We start from the raw sequence: 11,641 nt of genomic DNA on the forward strand, positions 1-11,641 counted from the left end.
CCGATCCCTTATCACATAACATTGTTGCGGTGTGCAACCCGATCCAATTTAATATTTGTTGCGGCATGCAACCCGATCCAATCTTACTACAACATCTAATCAGCTCAGCTATAACCAAACTTTTTACAACATCTAACTACCTCAACTATAACCAAACTTGTCACAACACCTAACACTAAGAAGCATCAACCTAAACATCTGTAATATCAATTAAGAACACAATGCATGGAGAACCACGACTCATAATAGCCCGACAAGGGGGCAACATAATGATCTCTTCTCTTTCTTACTTTTACTTCACAATTCACTTCACAACTCGAACCAATACCCTAGAGTTTCAATCATCGCTTATACTTTCACAATTCGTTATACCACTGGAGCCAACGCTCCTCAATGTTCACAGGTCACAATTCTTTTTCACAACTTTACACAACAAGTATAAATCCTCACAAAGGCATGGATAATACAACGAAGTCATGAAAATCACAATATAAGACCCATTGTCATGCTTGACACCAACGTATAGATACTCGTCACCATGCCTATACGTTGTACACAACAAGAAACAAATAGCAAATAGGACACAACTCCTAATCTCTCAAGCTAAGGTTAGACCAAACACTTACATCGATGCCTTGAACACAACTTAATCTTCAATTATAGCTTTACCCCTTGATTCCACCACCAATTCGCTCGTATCTAGCCACAAGTTACTTACTTACATCAATAAATGCTAAATGAATCATTTTGAATGCATGAAAATGAGTTTCCAAAGTTTTACCCAAAAAGTCAAAAATTGCCCCGAGCCCACATGGTCAAAACTCGAGGTTCAAACTTAAACCCTATTTCCCATTCCCCAATGAACCCAAATATGTAATTTGTTTTGAAATCGGACCTCAAATAGAGGTCCAATTCCCCAATTTTTTAAAAACCTATGTATTACCCAAAACACCCAATTTTTCCCATGAAAACCATTGATTTGAAGTTGAAATCATGTTAAAATATGTTAATGATTGAACAAAACTAGTTAAAAACGACTTACATTTGATTTGGAGAAGAAAGGTTGTTTAAAAAATCGCCTCTTAGCTTTTTGGGGTTTTGAAAAATGAAAATAACTAAAAATCCCGTCTATTTATACCCCTCTCAACCCCCCAGTGTGGACCGCACAAAATGGACTGCGGTCACACAGGCCTTCCTGAGGTACTGCGGTCCAGTGCCATGTGCGGACCGCATGAAATGAATCGCGGTCGCACAGGTCTCCACCACGGACCGCAAGAAATCGATAGCGGCCGCGAAGGCTTGTCCTTGCTCACCGCGGACCGCACAAATCCCACCGCGGTCGCGGAGTGCCCACCGCGGCCACGAAGTTTCCACCGTGGACCATGAGACCTGGCTTCAGAGATCTGTAACTTTTTCCTAAGTTCAAAACTTCTCGAAACACATCCGAAACACACCAGATCCCTCGGGGCTCCTAACCGAACACACGTACTAACTCAACAACATCATACAAATTCATCCGTGCGATCAAATTGCCAAAATAACCTCAATAACAATGAATCAAACCTCAAAATCAAGAACTTTTTCTCAAACTTCATCAATTATCAAATTCAGCAATTTAGATCCGGATCACGTCAAACGACGTCCGTTTTCAACCAAACTTTACAGAAATTACTTAAATCATATATAAGACCTGTATCGGGCGGCGGAACCAAAATACGCGCCCGATACCATCATGTTCTAATCAAATTTCATTTCAAAGTTCCTTAAACAATTTCAGAAAATAATTTTCTTTGAAAATTCATTTCTTGGGCTCGGGATCTCGGAATTCGATTCCGGACATACGCCCAAGTCCCATATTTTCCTACGGACCCTCCGGGACCGTCAAATCACGGGTCCGGATCCGTTTACCCAAAATATTGACCCAAGTCAAATTAGCTCATTCTATAATCAAAACTTATCATTTTTCACAGATTATCATATTTAAGCTTTCCTGCTATGCGCCCGGACTGCGCATGCAACTCGAGGTAATTCTAAATGAGGTTTTCAAGGACTCAGAATACGGAGGTTTCATTTTAAAACAAGTGATGACTTTTTGGGTCATCACACTTGAATTTAAATGTCATCAATTGCTTTAGCAGAAACAATTTGTTGTTCCCGATTTTTGAAGCATAAAGAGTCTCTAGCTTTTCCCACAATAATCTCGCATGTATCTCGTTCATAATATGGCTGCGAACATTATCTTCAACCCATTGTCGTATATATCCACATACTTGTTTGTGCTCGAAATCCCAATCTTCATCGGATACACTCTCAGGTTTATGAGCTAAAAAAATGGGTAGATGTGTCATCTTCACGAACAACAAGTCTTTCATCTTGCTTCTCCAAACATTATAACTTCTCCCTTTTAAACATACCATCTTGCTCATATTCGCCTCCATTCCGTAAAAACCCGGATAAATAATCAAGGCTCTGATACCACTGTTATGACAAGGAAGATTCAAACCCGAAAATAAAGAAGATAAAGAACACCAAATTTTAACGTGGAAAACCCTTCAAATCGAAGGTGAAAATCACGAGATCACAAAGATCCAAAAAACTCCACTATAATAATAAGAGGGTTACAAAAGTTCTCCAAATTTGATACACAACAAGTATCAAATACGGAGCAACAACTGTAACAAGAGCAACAACTAATCAATTGAAGAAAGATGAGAATCCACAAAAATGAAGTTGTTGTTCGAGGCTCGAAATCAGATGCTACGAGCCACCAAATCCGATCTCCACCATTCAAATTCAAGACCAGATGTTACGAACATTCAGTCAAAATATTAGCTCGATCCAACGATTAACGAATCAGAAAAGGTGATTTGAATGTTGGCTGGTCGGAATACAAATCTGCAGGAAAACAAATATTTTTCTTCTCTCTTCTCTCTTGACGAAAGCTCTCTCAAAAACCACTCTTATGTGCGTAAGTCTTTCAAAGATTTGTATCAATGAGCATAGAATAATTCTCCAAGGTTGTTCTATTTATAGTTCATGAGCGGTGCTTTCTCTTAAAGACAAAATCTACTCAAAATAGGAATAAACCGAATCCAATTCCAAATAGAAATGGAAACCAAAAGAGAATATGATTAGGCCATTGAGCTTTTGACTGGACAATATGGACATGAGCCCGACAACTACAAGTTTCGAAAATATTCTTTTCTTTTTTAAACTTTTTATCCAATCAAACCCCCGCGATATAGAGAGAAATGGGATGACGTGTTATGATTTGTCTTTACAAACCCCCGCCATATAGAGAGAAATGGGATGACGTGTTATGATTTGTCTTTACATTACACTTGCGTTCTCAAATTGCATAATTATTTTTGGTACTTAAAGAGTCTCTTTAGTTAGTTTTCAAATAGGACTACTAATCTTTCTTTCATCGCCGAATTTACACTGTTGAAAAGTACAACAGAAATATAATTTCAACACCCACAACAAAAATGTAGAATAAAGGTAGTAGCACAAGCGTAGCACAAAGATATTATTTGAATATTTTAGTAGAAATTAGTCAAGAATTTTGTACAAAACAACTAGCATGTGTAAGATAAATGAATATTTTAACTTGCTCAAAATGAAGGACATATTTGCTACGGGAACAGAAACTTCATCAACAACAATTAATTGGGAATCCAAGTGTATTTTCCAAAGCTCAAACAGAGGTAAGAAAAATCTTGAGAGGGAAAGAAACTTTTGGTGAAATTGATGTCGAGGAGTTCAAATACCTAAAGATGGTCATTAAAGAAACTTTCAGACTCCATCCTCTACTACCTCTTTTGATTCCAAGAAAATGTAGAGAAGAAACAGACTTAAACGGCTACACTATTCAATTGAAAACAAAAGTCATTGTTAATGTTTGGGCAATGGGAATAGATCCAAAATATTGGGATGATGTAGAAAGCTTTAAACTTAAGAGATTTGAACACAACTCTATGGATTATATTGGTAATAATTATGAATATTTTCCCTTTGGTAGCGGAAGGAGAATTTGCCCTGGAATGTCATTTGGTTTAGCAAATGTTTATTTTTCACTGGCTCAATTGTTGTATCACTTTGACTGGAAACTCCCAACCGGAATCAATCCAAGTGAATTGGACTTGACTAAGGCGGCTGGAGCAGCTTGTGCTAGAAAGAATGACCTACACTTTATCACATCAATTTCTTTTAATAACCCCAGTAGCCATGTTAATTCAGCAACAGTAGATGCTAGACTCATGTATTCTGCTTCAGCAGAACTTCTTGAGATTGTAGTCTATTTCTTCAATTTCCATGAAATCAGGGATTCTCCTAGCTTGATTAAGTAGCCTGTAACTGATTTTCTGGAGTGTTAGCAGGCTGCCCAATCAGCATCACAATATGATGTGATTGTTTCATTGTTATTGCTAGACAGAAGGATACCTTGTCCTGATTGATTCTTGATGTATTTCACAACTCGTAATGCAGCTTCCATATGAGATTTTCTTGGTTGTTGTAGATACTGACTTAGAGTTTGAACAATATATGAGATGTCAGGTCTAGTAATAGTTAAGTATAACAGTTTACCTATGAGTCTTTGGTAGCTGTCTTGGTCTGCTAGTACATCATCTTCTGTTAGTTTGTCTTGACAGAAATGTTCATCAAACTCTATTGCAGTGAGTTTTATGTTTGTGTCCATAGGTGTGCTGACAGGTTTAGATGCTGCTAATCCAAGCTCAGATATTAGATCCAAAGAGTACTTTCTTTGATGCATTAGGATTCCTTGCTTTGACCTTGCAAAATCTATTCCAAGAAAATACTTTAGTTCTCCTAGATCCTTCATTTTGAAAGTCTGTTGAAGAGCTTCTTTTATATCTTGTATCAATTTTGGATTGTCTTCGGCTAGAAGCATATCATCTACATATACTAATACAACTATAGTTCCATTTTCAATTTTCTTAACAAATAATGAGTGATCATAAGGGCTTTGTTTGAACTGAAACTTCAATTAGGCTTCTGTCAACTTTGAGTTCCACTGCCTTGGTGCTTGTTTAAGTCCATACAAGAATATTTTGAGTCTGCACATAGGTTTACACTCTCCCTAACTCTTAAATCCTTGTGGAAGATCCATATATATCTCATCATGGAGATCACCTTGCAAGAATGCATTATAGACATCCATCTGATGCACATGCCATTTTCTAGAGGCTGCAATTGCTAAAACAATTCTAACTGTTACCATTTTAACTACTGGAGAGAAGATTTTTTGATAATCTATACCTTCTCTTTGACTATAGCCTTTAGCTACAAGTCTAGCTTTGAATCTCTCTATCGTTCCTGTAGCCTTATATTTGATTTTGTATATCCACTTGCATCCTATAACAATTTTTCCTTCTGGCAAAGATACAACTTCCCATGTGTTGTTGTTTTCAAGAGCTTCAAACTCTGATTTCATTGCATCTACACATCTAGGATCTCTATCTGCTTCTGCATAGGAGTTTGGTTCAGTTGTTGTAGAAAATGTAGATAGGTAGGCTTAATACTTTGGTGAGATGTTTTCATAAGAAAGATAGTTTGATATTGGATAACTGACATCATGATGCACATTTAAGGAAAGAAAGTTCTTCATCCATATTGGAGGATGTTTTTCCTTGCCAGATCTTCTAGTAGTGTTGTTTTGTTGATTCTGCTGACTATTTCTTGAAGCAGTAGGAAGAATAATTGTTGAATGATCCTGTTGTTGATTTAACAGTGGCAGTTTCTGTGATAGCTTGTGAGTTTGAGTTAGGAATCTCTTCTGCACTTGTATCTATGTAGTCTGCTTCATAGTCTTGAGTGTTTGTAGGTTGAGAATGATCAACAAGTTGTTGATTGTATCCTTAAGTTGTCTATTGTCTAAATTATGTTGAGAAACAACTTTAGGAGATGAAGATGTAGTAGTATTCCTGGTGGAAATACATCTTCCCTGAAAATAACATCTCTGCTTACAAAGAAAGAATTAGTAGTTAAATCATATAAGACATAACCTTTTTGTACCTCTGAATATCTCATTAGTATTGTAGATTTAGCTTTTGGTTTCAGTTTGTCTAATTCTTGTATAATTTTGTCATAACAAAGACACCCTATAGCTCTTAAATGAATCAGAGAAGGTTTCCTTTTGTATAATTTTTCAAAGGGTGAAACTCCTATAACTGATGAAGGAAGTCTGTTAATTATATATACAGTAGCTAGAACACAATGACCCCAAAATTTAATAGGTATATTGGCTTGAAATCTGATAGCTCTAGTTACTTCTAATATGTGTCTATGTTTTCTCTCAGCTACTCCATTTTGCTAAGGAGTATAAGCACATGTTCTATGATGAATAATGCCTAATTTCTTAAAGAGATTATTGCAGATAGTATTACCAAATTCTGTTCCATTGTCTGTTCTTATTATTTTAACTGTCTTGTTGAATTGTGTTTGAACAAAATTTAGAAAATACTGAATAATAACACACACATCAGACTTCAATTTTAACAAATAAATCCATGTCATTCTAGAGTAGTCATCAACTATAGTCAAGAAAAATCTATTTTCATCAAATGTAGGAACCTTATAAGGCCCCCAAATATCCATATGAACTAGTTCAAAGCACTCAGTACTTTTAATACAACTTGCTGGGAAAGGTAATCTGGTTTGTTTTGCACAAGGACACACATTCCACTTATTTAATACTTCTGCTATGGACTCAGTTTTATTCTGAACTATTTTCCTAAGAACAGATAATGACACATGACCAAATCTTTTATGTCATAGGTTTATATCTTCTGTACTAAGCACTTCCTTTACAAGGAAGCTGAAATTCATATCTTTATTAGCATGTTGACTCAGTAGAATGTATACGCCATCTCTTTCTTTACCAATCTCCTTCACCCTCCCATTGAAGAGATCCTGAAAATGCAAAAAAGAGGGTAGAAGGTTGCAGCACAAGCTAGTTCCTTAGTCATTTTTGACACAGACATTAAATTAAATTTGAACTGAGGTAAATGAAAAACATTGCTAAGTGTACTTCTAGCAGATATTGAACTAGTTCCAGTATGGGTAACATTTGAAATTTCACCATTAGGAAGACATACTCTCTTAGGATTATTATTTTCAACTGTAGACTCATGATTTAACATGGTAATATCAGATACTATATAATTAGTTGCACCAGTGTCAATAATCTATTCTTTTGGATAATTTGAAACTAACAAGGCTGTACTCATACCTACTATATTTGCTGAACAGTTATTGTTGTTGCCTTCTAGGTTAGTTTTGTTTAGAATTTGTAATATCTACTCATATTGGTCTTTTGTGAATGCTCCTATCTGAGGCAGTGAACTATCAGTGACTTGACCATTTGTCATCTGAGATGCCTGCCGATAATTCACATTAGGCTGGTATTGTGGAATTTCTGCAAGAGCATTATAAGCTGTTGTTGTACCTCGTGTTCCATTGTTATAGGACCCTGGCCCTTTCCTTTTAGATTTGAAATCCGGAGGATAGCCAACTATCTTGAAACAATTTTCTTTACTATGACCTCTAATTTTGTAGAAATCACACAAAACATATAATTCCTTTTATATCTTTGATTTCCCATATTTTTTGTATACATTGCAATATCATAATTCTCAGTAGTAATTGTTGGATTTGCACCTAAAATTCCAGAAGTAGCAGCCACTGCTTTTTGACTTTCATCACTTATAACCATTGAGTATGCTTGATTTACTGTTGGTAGTGGTCTTCTCATAAGAATTTGACTTCTTGCTTGGGACTAGGACTCGTTGAGACCCATAAGAAATTGGTATACCTTTAGTTTTTGTAGATAACCTACAAAATCTCTAGACCTTGGACAATCACAACCAGGGATTGGAATTAATGCCTCAAACTCCTCCCACATATCCTTCAGTTTTGAATAATACACAGACACAGATGAAGTGCCTTGAGTAAGAGTGGCAATTTCTTTGTGTAAGTTAAAAGTTCTTGCATCATCTACTTTATAGAATCATTTATATAGATCATCCCAGACTGTCTGAGCATTAAATGCATACATTATACCACCAAGAAGGCTACTATTAACGGAATTCATGATCCAAGAAAGTACAATAGCGCATTTACTCTCTCCCAATTGTTCCACATAGTGGCAGGAAAACTTTCTTTCCTACAAGAGCCATCCACCATTCCTAATTTGTTCCTTCCTAGCAATGCTATTCACATAGAACGATACCAAACAGAGTAATTCTCAATTCCAGTCAGCTGGAATGAGATAATTTGTATTCCACTGACATCTGAAGGGTGGAGGAACAAAGGATGATTATAATCAATACCTGCTTGTTGAGGTCCAGCTGTTTGATTTTGATGAGAATCGGTTTGATTTAGCCGAGACCCATCCACCTGATCATTATTTGAACTCATTTCTTAGTTCTTGAATTTTTTCGATACAACCAAGAAGTGACAGAATTGAACTGAACATGCAGAAACTTGAATCGAATCAAAGCAGTGTAGACTTAGCTTTGAGTGCTCTGATACCATGAACTCATTTAGAGAAGAATGAAAGTCACAAATCTGTGACTTGAGTGAAGAAGAAGACGCAGCAGATGAAGATAGAAGAAGCGAGAAAGAGAGAAAGAAGAGTAGAGATAAGTGATCTATCTTTTAATATTCAACTTAACTGCAATTGATAATGTACAACACTATTTATAATATCTAGCTAGCTTAGTCTTAAGCAATCCTAATTAACAAACTAACTGATCTGTTAACAGTGTAATAACCGACTAACTAACTAACTAACATGGTGATTTTACAGAACTGCCCTTATGAGCTTGGAAGTATACTTTCTTTAACAGATCTCATGGCGTCAAACCTTTTCTTAAAAGAAGAATCTTGCAATTGAATTTCGTTGTCAACCCCACCGTTGTACTTTCTTCCTTTGCTGTTTTGGTATTTACCTATTTCTAATATTTTGTGTCTTCTTTCATATAGAAATATGCCACTATAGTTTTCGACACAAGCTGTCTAATAAGATTTTCTGTTGTTTTTATATTTTGGAATAGTATATACTTACATCCTTGTATTATGAAGAGGAGATCATAATTGATTGTGTCATCATATTCTGTTTGTATACTCTCGATCTTTTGGGCTATGTGAGATTTAAGGTGATGAATCTATTCCTTGTGAGGTAGGATTTTATTACCTGTTTACTTGTATAATATGGATTCCTTATGCTACTAAATATGTTACCTTGTATAGTTCAAGTTTGCATTGATGATATATGTACCTCCATATTTTCTTCATAGCAATTTTTAGAGTTGATTAACTGAACAACACAATAAAAGCAAAATACATAAGTACCCACCATACCTCTGGCTCAAATCTCTTTTACGCTCTTTTTGTGGACGATAATAATATTACATACGCAACCTTTCTAAAGTGTACTAGTACACACCATTTTTGGCTCGCGTATTTACACATAAAAGAAGCACGTGAAATTTGATTTTTTGCTATCAAATTATTTATTAAAAATGCCACGTGTTAAAATTTTATTTAATTTTTGTAATTGGGTCACAACCCCTTCGTCCCCAACCCTGCTTATTGTTTTGTTCCCACAATAAACCCACATTCAAACACTATAGTAGATCCAAGTAGGAATAAAAGAGTATCAATCTTTGGATTTAACATCTCCATCTGTGTTTTTTCTCCAACGCCATGGATTTATCAGCGAAACCCTCTTCTTTTTCGTCTTTTTCTGGTCAGCGATGGAGTTTTGCTCGAAAATCCAACCGGTGAAATAGTTTAGATTCTTCTTCAAGCTGAATAGGAAAGAAATTAATAAAATGGGTGTTTCATTTATATGAATCTGACAGTGGCAGAAATGGGTGTTTCATTTATATGAATCTGACAGTGGCAGAACAAGGGAGTCTATGGATTTTTTCTTGTGGGTTCTCTGCCATGGCTGCTAAGGTTTTAGAGGAGGATTCGTTGCATACTTTTGCTATAACTTAACTGGTGCAAAATTGATAACCTATTCCAGATATCACCTAAAATAAAATAAAAGAAAATCGGTATTTTCTTAAAGAATGGGAGAAACAGAGTGTTTTACGAGGGGATTTTCCGGTTAATCGGAGAGAAAAGTATGGTGGATATGCGGAGGGGACAATGGGGTGGAAAAGAGAAGAGACATGTGGTGAGGGTGGGGGTGGGGGTGTGGGAATTTGTTTATGATTGATTTTTTTTTTTGTTTACTTGAATATTATCAATTAGGATATAAATATATTTTTTTCCCTTGAGTTATAACACGTGTCGCAATTTAATTAGCGCGTGTGATGCAATCTCTGAGTAGAAGTGGTCAAACAAAAAAGTGGCGTGTCTTAGGCACACTCTGAAAATGTTGAGTGTGTAAGATAATTTTCATCCGCAAAAAGTGTGTAACGGAGATTTGATCCATAGTTTAAGGGGTAACTTATATATTTTGCCCACAAGAAAAGCAAAAATGAACTAGTGATCACACTGGTCATCATAGTTATGATTGCTTATCCAAGTTTAAAGCCTTTGAGAAAAATGCTAAACATATGAAGTTAAAAAGGGTTAGAGAAGATAGGAGTTAGTGTACATCTCGAAGAAAAGAACCCAAAAATATTTGGATGTCTAAAAGTAACCAATAATCTGTCTTGCAAGCTAAGTTGAGAGGGAGAAAAACTATTTGATAACGGTTGCTCAAGGCATATGACATGAGACAAATCAAATTTCTTCACCTTTAAAGCTTTCCAAGGAGGGAAAGTGGCTTTTGGCAACGGTCAGAAAGGTGAAATGATTGATGTAGGTAAAATAGGAAAGCCACTCTCCCATGCTATAGATAATATTTGTTTGTTAATGGTTTAAGGCATAATCAGTTGAGTATCGCATATCTATGTGATAGAGGCAATAGAGTTGAATTCACTTCTGATGGTTGTACTATTGTGGATGAACTCGTAGGGCCTATAACGAGTTCTTAAAGTTGTCTTAGGAATATCTGATGCTCTTTTCTTTAATTAATGGTATGAAGAAATCAAGTTAATCTTATAAAAGAAAGCACTATATAATTGATCAAACAGTAATCAATACGTGATAAAGGATGCTTGTTCTTTATGGTGACCTTGTTCAACTATATGTAACAAATATAAATATACGTTGACTTGTCCTTGTTCTTCACAAACAAGATTAGAGCATCCTAAAAGAAGACACTTGGTCTAATGAACCCCTTGCTTACCTCCTTCTGGCAGGAATCATCTTATAAGTTGGGATTGTCACGATCCAAAATTTTCACCGAAAACGGTGTCGAAATAATATGTAAATAAAAGGACTTATTCTTTTGAGTGCATGAGCTCCAAGGAATAAGTAAATACATGGTCTGAATAAAATATAATATTGTCTGGAAGACTAAACAATGTTAATGTGAAATAAGGAATGGACGTCAAAGCCTGCAAAGGGATCAACAGTGCAACCGCACAATCTTCCAGCTAATCTGGATCCGGCTCACGGGTAACTACCACGATCAACAACACCTATATTTGCACATGAAGTGCAGAGTACAATAGAAGTACAATCAACCCCATATACTCAATAGAAAACACACCTAACC

General features: G+C 35.8%; 1 protein-coding gene across 1 annotated transcript; it reads left to right on the top strand.

Moving 5' to 3' along the window:
- The first annotated feature begins 3,776 nt into the window (after positions 1–3,776).
- Positions 3,777–4,349, top strand: LOC138877217 (cytochrome P450 71D7-like). Its single transcript, XM_070156810.1, has one exon. It carries the CDS (start codon positions 3,777–3,779, stop codon positions 4,347–4,349), a length of 573 nt encoding a protein of 190 aa, XP_070012911.1.
- Positions 4,350–11,641: the final 7,292 nt, after the last annotated feature.

Source organism: Nicotiana sylvestris, chromosome 9, assembly GCF_000393655.2.
Source record: "Nicotiana sylvestris chromosome 9, ASM39365v2, whole genome shotgun sequence".
NCBI lineage: Eukaryota > Viridiplantae > Streptophyta > Magnoliopsida > Solanales > Solanaceae > Nicotiana > Nicotiana sylvestris.